The sequence below is a fragment of the Cicer arietinum genome, chromosome 5 (assembly GCF_000331145.2).
Source record: "Cicer arietinum cultivar CDC Frontier isolate Library 1 chromosome 5, Cicar.CDCFrontier_v2.0, whole genome shotgun sequence".
NCBI lineage: Eukaryota > Viridiplantae > Streptophyta > Magnoliopsida > Fabales > Fabaceae > Cicer > Cicer arietinum.
The window spans coordinates 64,805,159-64,818,702 of NC_021164.2; the positions used below are offsets into that span (position 1 = coordinate 64,805,159).

General features: G+C 34.6%; 3 protein-coding genes and 1 non-coding gene across 4 annotated transcripts in view; all 4 read left to right on the forward strand.

Moving 5' to 3' along the window:
* LOC101511774 (protein transport protein SEC23 G) overlaps nt 1–2,657 on the forward strand; it is a 3,468-nt gene extending 811 nt beyond the window's left edge. Inside the window, exon 2 of the mRNA XM_073369212.1 lies at nt 653–2,657. Coding sequence (XP_073225313.1) covers nt 653–2,326 — 1,674 coding nt within the window. The 3' untranslated portion in view covers nt 2,327–2,657. The remainder of the gene's footprint in view (nt 1–652) is intronic.
* Nucleotides 2,658–3,674: 1,017 nt separating this feature from the next.
* LOC101512321 (uncharacterized) lies at nt 3,675–8,963 on the forward strand. Its single transcript, XM_004502164.3, has 9 exons — nt 3,675–4,218; nt 4,309–4,401; nt 4,756–4,860; nt 4,955–5,107; nt 5,635–5,733; nt 5,838–5,966; nt 6,268–6,447; nt 7,548–7,664; nt 8,471–8,963. Exons 1-9 carry the CDS (start codon nt 3,943–3,945, stop codon nt 8,630–8,632), a joined length of 1,314 nt encoding a protein of 437 aa, XP_004502221.1. The 5' UTR covers nt 3,675–3,942; the 3' UTR covers nt 8,633–8,963.
* Nucleotides 8,964–9,767: 804 nt separating this feature from the next.
* TRNAY-GUA (transfer RNA tyrosine (anticodon GUA)) lies at nt 9,768–9,861 on the forward strand. Its single transcript has 2 exons — nt 9,768–9,804; nt 9,826–9,861. It is a non-coding gene; the product is annotated as a tRNA-Tyr (tRNA).
* Nucleotides 9,862–11,121: 1,260 nt separating this feature from the next.
* Nucleotides 11,122–13,539, forward strand: LOC101512648 (cation/H(+) antiporter 4-like). The gene is made up of 2 exons (XM_073368836.1): nt 11,122–12,022; nt 12,144–13,539. Exons 1-2 carry the CDS (start codon nt 11,122–11,124, stop codon nt 13,322–13,324), a joined length of 2,082 nt encoding a protein of 693 aa, XP_073224937.1. The 3' UTR covers nt 13,325–13,539.
* The last annotated feature ends 5 nt before the right edge of the window (nt 13,540–13,544 follow it).

Below are 13,544 nucleotides of genomic sequence, written 5' to 3' on the forward strand. Positions count from 1 at the left end.
CCGATCAGGTACCGCCGGTTACCTTTCTCATTCATTCACTGTTCTATTAGTTACTATATGATTAGGATTATTTATTTTATTTTGTTACACATATGATTAGGATTATTCTTGTAATGCTTTATTTCTAATTCAGTAATAATCAGTACTCTAGTTAGGTTCACACTTGGGCCCTGTTTGGATTGTTGTATTTGAGCTTAACTACTTACCTAAGCACTTTGAGAATGTTTGACAGAGCTTATGAAAACAATTTATAACATGTTCGTAGACTGGTTTTAGCTTATTTTCATAAGCTCTCCATGATATCTTATGAAAACACTTATAGCTTATACGAACATAGTTTGATTTTGTTTTATATTTGTTATAGAAGTAGCTTATACATAAGCACTAGTATGATAAATGTTTATGCTATTCCAAACAGGATCTTAGATTGTTAGTTAGTTAAGTAATTGCTATATCAATGCAATATGTTTACATTACAGTTCAGTGCACTGCAGCTTAGTTAGTAAGTTGAGGAATTGGTTTTCTTTTTTTTATCCGCAAAAGCAAGCAATTTGCTTATTAATGTGTGCTATTGCCAGGTTTACATTTACATTTGAGTGCACTGCACTTCTTTATGCTGATTGTTTGTTTTCTTTTATTGGTATATTTGGTTTTTTCTTCTTCTCAGATACGGCAGTTTCTCAACATTAGCCGTCCGCACCAGCTGCTTATTGGACAAACACAACCTGTCCCCAAGCAGGGATTTCTGTTGCCAATTTCAGAATGTGAGTTCAGTATTACTGCTGCAATTGAAGATATACATTCTACGTACAACTTCAGGTCCGTCAGCCGTCCCCCGAGGGCCACTGGAGCTGCAATTTCAGCTGCCCTTGGACTTTTAGAGTGTTGTTTTGTAAATACTGGCTCCAGGATCATGCTCTTCACTTCTGGACCTGCTACTCTTGGACCTGGTATGGTTGTGGACTCTGATTTCCGGCAAACTATGAGAACCCACAATGATATTTTCAGTGGGCAAGTGAGACACCATGCTAAGTCTTGCAGTTTCTACAGACAGATTGCCAAGAGTCTGACTGATGTGTCTGTTGTTCTTGATGTGTTTGCTTGCTCCCTTGACCAAGTTGGAGCTGCCGAGCTTCGAGAACCTGTTGAGCGCTCGGGTGGATTTATGATTCTCGCTGAATCCTTTGAATCTGATCAATTCAAGAAATGTCTAAGGCACTTGTTTAAATGTGACGACGAGGGCTTTTTGAAGATGAATTTTGATGCAACCATTGAAATAGTGACCACTAAAGATGTCAAAATCTCTGGAGCTCTTGGACCTTGTGTGTCTCTTAATAAAAAGAACAGTTCAGTGAGTGAGGCAGAAGTTGGACAAGGTGGTACCTATGTGTGGAAGTTGAATACACTCACTGAGCGAACTTGCATCGCTTTTTTCTTCCAAGTGAGTGATGAGCAAAAAATTCAGCCTGGCTCTGCATTTTTAATTCAGTTTATAACACGGTACAGGCAGGGGAACATGGTACTCCGAAAAAGAGTCACCACTGCTGCGAGAAGGTGGGTTGCAAACCACTCTACAGATATTGCTGCTGGGTTTGATCAAGAAGCAGCCGCTTCAGTTATGGCAAGACTTGCTATTCTCCGAGCAGAGACATGCCATGCCCGTGATGTCATCAGATGGCTTGATGACACACTCATTCGTTTTACCGCTAAGTTTGGGGACTATGTGCCAGAAGATCCTTCTTCCTTCCGTTTATCTTCCAACTTTTCCCTTTATCCCCAGTTTATGTTCCACTTAAGGAGATCCCAATTTATCGATGTCTCTAACACTACTCCTGATGAAACTGCATATTTCCGGCTTATGCTGAACCGAGAGGGAGTAGTGGGCTCTCTTATAATGATTCAACCTACACTTTTCCAATATTCATTTGATGGGCCACCTGTTCCAGTACTTTTAGATATTCGTTCCATTTGCCCTGATTCTATCTTGCTCTTTGATTCTTTCTTCCTTGTGGTGATTCATTATGGGTCCAAGATTGCTCAGTGGAAGAAGGTTGGTTATGATAAGGACCCAAATCATGAGAACTTTAGAAAGCTGTTGGAAGCCCCAGAACTGGATGCAGAGCAATTGGTGGCTGAAAGGGTTCCAGTGCCAAAGATTATAAGATGTGACCAGCATAGTAGTCAGGCTAGGTTTCTTCTTGCCAAGTTGAATCCATCTGTTACTCAAAATTCAACATACACAGATGGTTCAGATATCATCTTTACTGATGAGTTGAGCTTGCAAGTTTTTCTAGATCAATTGCAGATACTGGCAGTGCAAGGCTGATAAAGAAAAACTCTTAATTATGGTTGTTCTCTTTAAAATGGTCTCATGGAAAAGATAAGAAATTTGTAAGTAGTTTTTAAAGAAGAGGTTTTATGTTTTCGGCGGATTGTGCTTTCTTGTTTTTTTATGAGGTGTAAAATAGCTGGTGTCTTTAATGTGATTAGAATATGATTTTGTCCATTAGACTAGTTTTGAAGATGTAGCATCCTGCATAAGGTTGCTGCTATTCAGCTGACTAGAAAGTAGAAACTGTATCATCTCTTACTTTGTTGTTTATACTGTAAATATCAGTTCATGTTGTCAAATGAAAGATGAAGCTATTTTCTGTTTCCTTGCTTTTATGTTTTTGTTTACTGTTTCATTGCTTTTCTGTTTTAGCTGCTTTATTTTCCCTTTCACAGCGAAGACATTTTCTGTTAGTACTTTATAAAACCCATTTCCTCCAATCCAACACCTCAAAATTGTTAAATAAATCTTACTAACAACTTTATAGGGTTAGATTTCAACTACCATTAGAATTAAATGAAAGAGTATTTGATAAAAAATATCTGTATCACTACACCTTTTTCATTTAAACACATAAGGAGTTTTTTCTTCACACTTTTGTTACTATTTTTTGGTTAAAATTATGTATACAATTTTTTATTTTTATTTTCTCCTATTGATAGTATTTCTATTGATTTTCTAATTTTTTTTTTCTCTTTGCACCCAAGCAAACTAAAAACTATTTTTTTTGTACAGTTTACTAGTTAACTTGAATTTATCATCTCCTATAAAATTTAGATATATGTTAATGAATGTACTGATTATAAAATAAAAATATTCATTAAAAATATAATTTGTTAAGTTGTTGATATATTAAATGTATATTTTATGATAAATACATTCTTTAATTTTTTAATCACTGTTTTATAACTTTCTCCAGTGGGATTTTTTTTTTTAAACTTTATATAAGAAAAATTAAGAGCTGATAATTCTCTCTAATAATTAAAATTGTAATTATACGTCTGAAATAAATCTAAAGAAATGAATGCATTGCTATGGAATTGAGTAATTAAAGGATTTGTATTTTCTCTTTTTTTTTTCTTTTCATGTTGAGAGTGTCATGAATTCAAAAATATTATTTTATTCAATTTTTTTTATAGAAGTTCATAAAAATTATTTTTATATCTATGATTCTCACAACAAGAGATTGGAATTAACAAAATCGGATCCAATAAAAACCCAACTGTATTGTGTATAAAATAATTTAATTAATTATGGAGAGAGTAGGTTAGAATTTGTGCTGGCAATAACAATGAACATTTTTGGTGTTAATTAGTTGCTTTGCTTGTCTCGTGGTTGCGTTTGCATAGGCCATGTGTACATTGGCCCACTCGCAGCAACACCAAGCGCCTCTTTCATCCATTTCACAGAAAATGCAAGTGCTTATGCCATTGCATTGTTCAACTCAACTTGTTATTATTTCCAAATAATTACACTCTTTAACTAACTACCAGTATTTCATTGCTCCTACACTCTTCTCTCAACCTCTCTAACAAATCAAATCTACGAACACAATCAAAATAAAGAAACCCTAGAAATATTATTATTATTAATATAAAGTACTAATAATAATGGCGAAGAAACGGGTCCCCGATTGGCTCAACAGTCCTCTCTGGTCCTCCCCCTCCGAACGTTTCTCCGCCGTTTCTTACCCACCGGAACCTCCCTCTCCACCTCCCGTACCTATTGAAGAACCTCCTCCCCCAATTCAACATTCGCGAATCAATCACAATGCCGTTGACACTTCACCTCCCTCTTCCTCGTCTTCCTCCTCCGTTTCTACTTCCTCCGCCGATGACATGTCCCTATCCCGTCAGGTCCAGTCCCAGGCCCAATTGTTAACCGAGGTATGTTTCACTTCTTCATCATCATTATTTATTATTGTTAATTGTTAAAATATAATAGTATTGCTAACTCTTTTCTTTGGTTACTATTAGTTATCTAGGAAAGTCATAGATATGAGGGAATTAAGGAGAATTGCATCTCAAGGGATACCCGATGTTCCTGGTTTACGTTCTACTATATGGAAGGTACCTACTTACCTTTTCATTTTTCTTTGAATTTTAACTACCACAGATACAATGCATATATTTATTTGAGCTTATTTACTGGCATAAACACTTATGACTTGTGAGACTCTTGGTGAGAGCTTATGGGAATAACCAATGACATGATCCATTGGAGTTAGCTTTAAATGTTTTCAGCTTACTCTTGTGAGCTCTCCAAGGTAGCTTATAGAAACAACTTATAGTTTATATGAAAATAATTTGACTTTATTTTATCTTTTGTTATAGAAATAACTTATATGTTCATAAACACTTATGTTATATGCGCTTAATTAGGTTGTTTATCCAAACAAAGTCTTATTCGTGTAACTTTTGCAGCTTTTACTAGGGTATCTTCCACCCGATCGAGCCCTTTGGTCCTCTGAATTAGCAAAGAAGAGGTCCCAATACAAACGTTTCAAACAAGACATTCTCATCAATCCTGTAAGTTAGTTGATTTGGTTGGTTATTCACACTAAATTAATTCTATTTGATTTTTCTGCTTAGCTCCCATCTGAATGTTTTTGTGCCTAGTCAGTCAGAAATCACGAGGAGGATGTGCAATGCTGCTAATTATGATGCTGACGATGTCAAATGTGAGACAAGGGGCATGCTTTCTAGATCACAAATTACTCACGAGGAACATCCTTTGAGTCTTGGCAAGACCAGCATATGGAATCAGTTTTTCCAGGTACTATGCAAACTTTTCTCTATAAGAAATTAGAAAGCTACTTGTACTTCCCTTCTGCATGAACTGTATTTATGCTGCTTTGCACCATTGCTTTAATCATAGTTACTGTATTCTCTGTTATGAGGTAAGTTTCAAAATTGTATCAGTGCTTCTTTGGATATATGTTACCTTTATGTTTATCGCTTCCAAATGTGGTGTGTCCGTAAATTTTGTAAAGCTACAAAGTCAAGTTTTTTGAATTAATCGCGCATCAGTAGCTTTTCAATGTGGTTCCGATCGAACGGACACTTAGTATATGCTGTGTGAGTTCTTCATGTCATGACTTATTTTATTTGTACAATAACAGCAGGTCTTGAGGTAATTATATCTAGCAAATGTGCTGCCACATACTGCTGATGAACTTGCTGTTATTGATATTTTAATCTTTAATGATCTTGCTTCAAAATATATGAATCTCATTTAATGTACTGTATTCTGGGGAGTGGAGGGCTGTTGTGCTAATAAATGTTACACTTCATGTGTTTTAGGACACCGATATCATAGAACAGATTGACCGCGATGTAAAGCGTACTCATCCAGATATGCACTTCTTCTGTGGTGATTCTCAATTAGCAAAATCTAATCAGGTTGTTCCGTTGTTTCTTTCGAAACTAATGCAAACTTAGTAACTGAAGCCATTTTCTTGTCATGAATCTTTTGATTTGATTTTCTTTTTTGGGGGCATTTTCAGGAGGCTTTAAAGAACATATTAATTATTTTTGCAAAGTTGAACCCAGGTATAAGATATGTTCAAGGGATGAATGAAGTATTGGCTCCTTTATTCTACGTGTTAAAAAATGATCCTGATGAGGAAAATGCAGTGAGTATATATCCACTCAATCTCTCCCCCACTCCTCTTTCACTTTATGTTTGAAAATGTATGATTGCGTTCCGAGAGAATTAGGACAAGAACTGTTGCCAAATTTAAAATACAGCTTCCCATGTACCAAAGAAAATGAAAAATATGTGAAATGATTAATATGTCCATGGAATGTTGACAGGCTTTTAGTTTCCAAAAATAGTTGCTCAGATAGCAGTGGTTGAGTAATGTAGGTTTGTGTCACTCATGTTACATGATTTTAATTTAATACAGTTCAACTGTTGCCAATTATTATATGCAGGCCTTTGCTGAAGCCGACACATTCTTTTGTTTTGTTGAACTATTGAGTGGATTCCGAGATAATTTTTGTCAACAACTTGACAATAGTGTTGTTGGAATTCGTTCGACTATAACAAGATTGTCTCAGCTTTTGAAAGAACACGATGAAGAACTATGGCGCCATCTTGAGGTCACAACCAAAGTAAGACACAATTTGAAGTACATGTTCTATCTAAATATAACAGAGCCATTTTAATAGTTTGAGAAAGGAGAAGCTTTAGAGGGAGAACTTATCCTTAGAATGTTGATTAACACAACTTTGTTGGCACACGAGTAATGAGGACGTTGTTCTGTGCTCTGTTACGTTTAATTTGTTTTTTATATTTTTAAAATGCTTTTATATCTCCAATGTTATTCTATATAAATATTAAATGAACTAGAAAATTTGTTTCTGTTGGTAGACATCGAAGGTAACAAATGTTAGAACTACAGATAGTTAGTAATAACAATAACTTTCCAGTAGGCAGTTAATTGTGGGAGGGGTGGGAATAAATAGGGAGGATGGGATGTTTGTTAGGTTCATCTCCATGTCTGTTTGTGTATCTTCTTGATACTGCGTTGAGGACCAGGAGTTTGCCTAGTGATCGACACCAGAATTTGAATAGAAAAACTGAGTAATATGATACTGAAGTAAAAACAATCAGTTATAATTTCTGTTACAGTGTACAATAAAAGGAAATTTTCATGGAAAACAATGGGCAACGCCTGGAGCCGGGCTCTTTGCAGAATGGAAATATGAAAAACAGAGACTATAAAACTCCCTTTCCTGTGGGAAAACCTTGTTCTCCACTCAATCTAGCCAGATAGTTTTTACTCAAGAATTTTCAGGCAACTTTTTGGTTACGCCCCCTTCAAAATACTCCTCTCTCTTTCTTGTCCTCCCCTTATTCTCGAGTCCCCCTCTCAAATCCCTTTTTGCCTGCTGTTAATTCTATTATGTTCTCCCTCTCTCTTCCCTTCCTATCTCAGTTGAAACCACCTGTTTCTTCTCTCTTTCATACACCAATACAACAGGCCTTGTTTCTTAACCCATTTGTTCATTCTTCTATTCCCAGTTCTATTAGTTTCTCATCTGCTTCCTTGTTTTGGTGATGTAATCTTCTCTATGTGACTTGTTGGTTTGGTCACTTATAGATCGAGTTACTCGATATCTTTAATTTTTCAGACGATTTGAGAGTATGCTTGCCTTAGTTATTGAGCAGTTGATTAGAAAAATCTCACATTTCTGTTTCTAAATATCAGGTCAACCCCCAATTTTATGCATTTAGGTGGATTACTCTCCTCTTGACTCAGGAATTCAAATTTTCAGACAGCCTTCGTATTTGGGACACCCTTTTAAGTGACCCTGAGGGTACACAGGTATAAACTTATTCCTTTCTACCTTCTATTGTGTCAGGTTATAGGTTATTTGAAAAATATCTTACAGTATCTTGATTTTTTTAAAGTAATTTTGAGTAACTTACATATCTTAGGATTAGTTGACATTATAAGAGATGATTTAGAGTTATTAAGTTACTTTTAGATTGCAAATATAAAGCAAAGGACTTGGCCTCTTTTAAGTGGAGGATATGTTATACTTTCTGTATATTGGCAAAGGACAAGGTGTCCTCTAAAAGAAATCACAAAGCTGAAGGAAAATAAGGTAAAACAACACAAGCAGGTGTGGGAGGAGTCAAATAAGGAACCATCTCAACTTCCCTAAAACCCTCCTGAAAGAAGTCCGCAACAAAAGGGAACAATTTTTTGAGAAAAAACACAACGCAGCACTCCATTTTTCCTTCAGAAAAGAAGACCATTTTATTCACACTGCAACTGGATAAAATTCTGAATTGTTGATTTGTTCATTTACAGTGAATCACTCCCTACTATACTTAATAACATGTATCCTGTTTCCCCCGACTCACAAAAAAATATAACCTGTTTGGTGTTCAATGATTTTATATATAGAACAAAATTAACGGTAATTTCTTTGTGTTGCACTTAATTGTGCAAGGGTATGTTGCAACTTACAAGTCATGTGCTTTTCATGACCTTCCTACAATAGATTAATTTTTTTCTCAAATTGTGTATAGAGAAAAGCACGGGATCATGTGTTTTATTTTATCAAATACCATGTAATTCTTTAATAGAAAAACTGGAAACTAACTCTTAGTACTACTGTGTAGGAGACACTTCTTCGGATATGCTGCGCAATGCTAATTCTCATGCGTCGGCGCCTCCTGGCGGGTGATTTCACTTCTAATCTCAAGTTGCTCCAAAGTTATCCTTCTACAAACATTAGCCATTTGCTCCATGTTGCCAATAAGTTACGTGTACAGTCAGTCTAGTGGTTTTGCAGCTGATTTTTTGCATTTTATTTTTGGTTTTCAGGTTTCAACGTCGCATTTCAATTTTATGTTTGTAAATTACTCTGTAAATGTTGGTTCAGAGCAGCAATTCGTATTGTTTTAGATTCATTTTTTTTCGTTTCTAAATTTTTTGTTTATTGTGTAAGCCTAGTTACTGTGATCTTGATGAAACTCTCTTGTATTAAGTAATCCACTACACGGTTCCCGCATATATCCTTAAAAGGACAACAGATTTGGGGAGTCTCTTATTAAGACTACATTTTGTAATATTTAAGGCTTTTAAGCTGTATCATGTGCTCTTGTTGACTGATGGTTGGTGGCTTGGTTTTCAAATTTATGGCTTCATATGATATCACTAACCTGATTATGCATTTCTCCTATTCTATCAAACGACACCATCTATTTGTAGTGTTTGATAGAACATGTTACAAGCATATGATAGAACATAACATATTATCCGTGTTTATCAAAAGCAAATTAAAACAGTAGATATTATGGTATATTTGTATAAACATAAATAAGTTGTACATTTTCATTGAAAAAGTGAAAAGCAACGAAGGTATAATTTTTCGTATTTCGTTACCTTTCTTTCAGTGTTAAATTTTTGTCAACAAAAAAATAAATAAATAATAAAATTAATCGATGTCATTTATTTTTTTAAATCATAAACTAACGATAAATAAAAACAAATTACGTGTCTTAACATTTTAAAGAGTACAACCTTAAACTGGACCCTTTAAAGGACGACAATAAATAAAAATTTAAAGCTTAAATAATTACTTACGTCGGTATGAATTATAGAAGATATTTATTATACGCTATTATTTGGCATATAGAGCCCTAGTAGTAAAAATTAACTTATTAATTGGATTTCCTTTTGATGCGTTATTTGTGGAAAATATTCTCACTGTCATAGATTCATACACACTCCGGGCTAAAAAGAATAAACTTTTTAGTTTTTGATGCTAAACGATCAGACAGAATACCATTCAATTCAATACATGCACCTTTTGGGTACCACAACACGTGTTAAATATATCTTTAGACATCAAAAGTATTTTACTTGATCTTTTTGATATTACCTTATTATAATTTTGATATTATCATACCACAACCGACCTTAGCTCAGTTGGTAGAGCGGAGGACTGTAGTTGGTAACAAGCCAAATAGCCATCCTTAGGTCGCTGGTTCGAATCCGGCAGGTCGGAATATCTTTTTTAGTTTTCTAATTTAGTCATAATAATAACTCATAGTCTAATTATAACATACTGTTACAATTGAGACGCGCATGTAAATATAGCATTGTATTAGTATAATCTAAACTTGTAATAATCATGTTCTGTTCGACAACTTGCCAATTTAATTAGTTAAAATGTCAAAACTTATAATTTGGTAGCTTAGTTATTTACCTTGTCACTTACATCGAAGCACTCTTTCATTACCATAAATAATCCTTTCATGCTCATAGAAACAAAACAAATTCAATCACAATATGAAACAAAAAAATCAATAATCTTTATTACATTAAATAATTTCTTTTGAATTGTTTTTGTTAACATTGTTGTTGTACAAAAATGAGCATATATTCAAATGAAACTTTGTTCAGCTCAGTTACAAAATTGAATGAAACGTGGTACCTAGTTTGTTATCAGGCTCCACCACATACTGTTTCAGATGGTTTATGGGGTGGCCAAAAAAGTGGCAGGACTCCAATGAAATCTTTCTTCCCCCTGTTTGAGTTGCAAGTGCTTATCATTTTTGTACTCACCCAAATATGTTGTTTCCTTCTCAAACCCTTGAAACTCCCTCAATTCATTTCCCAAATGATGGTAAGTACCTCCAATTTCCATTTACATATTTTAACAAAATAATTGAATAATTTAGGGTGAATGTCAAATCATTGATATTGACACATATACCAAATACGAGACTGATATATCAACATGAATAATAATTTGAAAAAATGAATTAATTAAATGTAATCAATGTGTTGTTGGTGTTATGTTGAACAATGAATTATGTCTTTGATTAGAAGAGTTGGTGCTCTATACACACCAATAAATTTATTATTGTTCTCTAGTTTTTTCATTACACTATTTGAAAAAGTTTAATTACGCTGACTGAAAAAAATAAATAAATTTTGTCTTTAATTCGGTTGTTAAGAGTTGGAGACACCAAATTAGAGATAAGTGAACAAAGATGAAGACCAAGACTTGTATATTTAAACGAGATTAAATGTCGTTTTTTTTTGTCTTGTTTATTTGTTAATTAAAAATAAACAAATTTGGGTTGAAATTAAACACACATCATTAATCTATTTGCAGGCTGGTGTGATTCTAGGTGCTTTATTTCATCTAAAGACAGTGGACACATACATGGACAAATTATTCCCATATGGAACTCATGACGTCATTTCATCAATTTCATCAATTGGTTTTGTAATCTTCATTTTCATAAATGGTGTTCAAATGGATTTCAGCATGATAACAAGGACAGGAAACAAAGCATGGACAATTGCCATAGTTGGATTAGTAGTACCATTATTTGTTGGTTTTGCACCAATACTCACATTCCCTGAAAAACTAGTAGCCATTGAAAAAGCCAATGGCCAGGGAATTTACGTTGCATTAGTATCACATATTATAAGTTCATTTGCTGTTATTGCTTCTTGCGTAAGTGAACTTCAAATCCAAAACTCTGAGCTTGGTAGATTGGCATTGTCATCAGCTTTGGTTTCTGACATATTGAGTACTATCATGACAACAACTGGTGTTACTATTGTGAGTACTCCTGATATGGAAGTTGTTTCAAGAAACTTGTTCTCACTTTTCACACTTGCTGTGTTTATTCCATTAATATGTAGGCCAATAATGTTTTGGATCATCAAACATACACCTGAAGGAAGACCTGTTGAAGAGGGTTATATTTATGTTATCATTGCTATGGTTTTTGGTTTAGGTGTTTTTACAGTTAAGATTGATCAACAATTTGTATTAGGAGCTTTCATTTTGGGATTGTCTGTGCCAGAAGGACCTCCTTTAGGATCTGCATTGGTTAAGAAGCTTCAATTCTTCGGTACATCGTTCTTTTTGCCCATTTTTGTGACTACTTCTGTGTTGAAGGCAGATTTTTTCATAGATTTTTCATCATCTGTTGTGGTGTCTGTTGGTATGGTGGTGCTTTTTATTCACTTGGTCAAAATAGCAGCATGTTTTGTAACTGCACTCTGTTGCAATATGCCTGTCACTGATGCTTTGTCACTTTCGCTTATTTTGAACACCAAAGGCGTCGTGGAAATCGGCATCTACAATTCCTTATACGACAATAATGTACTACATATTCTTCTATTTAGATTTAAATATGTTTTTCGTCCTTTAGTATATATGGTTATTTCGCTTTTGGTCACCCCGAAAAAAATTTCATTCATTTTGGTTCCTCATTTCTAACTCAACTTCAGTTTTGATAGCTATTTAGAAAGACTGATTTAGAGATCTATGTATGCAGATTGTTGATGGCCAAACATATGGAATATTGATGATAAGTATAATGATCATAGCAACCATTGTGCAATGGACGGTGAAGTTATTATATGATCCTTCAAGAAAATATGCAGGCTACCAAAAAAGGAACATGATGAGCTTAAAACACCACTCAGATCTAAGAATACTATTAACTATTCACAAACCAAACCACATTTCAGCAGCAACAGATTTCCTAGACCTATGTTGTCCAACACATGAGAATCCCATCACAGTTGATGTACTTCATCTAATTGAGCTAGTTGGAAGAGCATTACCAGTTTTCATTCCTCATTGTCTTCAAAGACAAGCATCACTATCCGCTTCACACAAATCATACTCAGACGATGTCATCGTTGCTTTCGATATCTATGAGCACAACAATCCACATGCTGCATCAGTTTACACTTACACGGCTATATCTCCATCAAATCTCATGTTTGAAGATGTTTGCAACCTTGCATTGGACAAAGTTGCATCCATGATAATTCTTCCATTTCATATAAGATGGTCTAGTGATGGTGTAGTTGAATCTGATGACAAGAAAACATTAAGAGCAATGAATCACAGAGTTCTTGAAATAGCTCCATGTTCTGTTGGAATCCTCGTAACACGCGCTAATTCAAAACAAACAGGAACATCCACCATATCATCGACATCATCATCAACAACAGAATATTCCAGTACTACTCGATTAGCTGTCATTTATATCGGTGGAGCTGACGACGATGAAGAGATTTTATGCTTAGCAAAACGTACGATGAATAACCCGAGGATCAACCTAGTTGTTTACCACCTTGTTGCTAAAGATTGCATGGCAGAATTGGAAGATTTAATGGTAATTGGAGATGAAATGTTACAAGAAGTGAAGCATGCAGAAAATGTGAGGTATCAAGAGATATTCACAAAAGATGGATCACAAACAGCTTGTTTTCTACGTGAAATAGTGAATGAACATGATTTTTTTATAGTTGGAAGAAGACATGGAATTCATTCTCCTCAAACTGAGGGACTAACTGAATGGAGTGAATTTCCTGAACTTGGTGCTATTGGTGATTTTCTTTCTTCACCTGATCTTAATAGTCGTGCATCTGTTTTGGTTGTGCAGCAACAACTCTCTATCAAAACGGAATTGAAAGGGTGGATTTTGTAGTTGAAATGTATACAAGGTCAGGACATAATCCACCTTCTATTTCTGTGATGAAATTTATGTATATTCTATTTAAGAGAAATTATTAGTTGTTAGAAAAGGATTGTCACATTTTAATTTCTTATCCTCATGTGAATATTGAGGAGTTAGCTATATACATTTGCTTGGATCTTTATATTCTAAATGTTGATGTTCATGTTATTGAAAATGCCATGGAATTGAG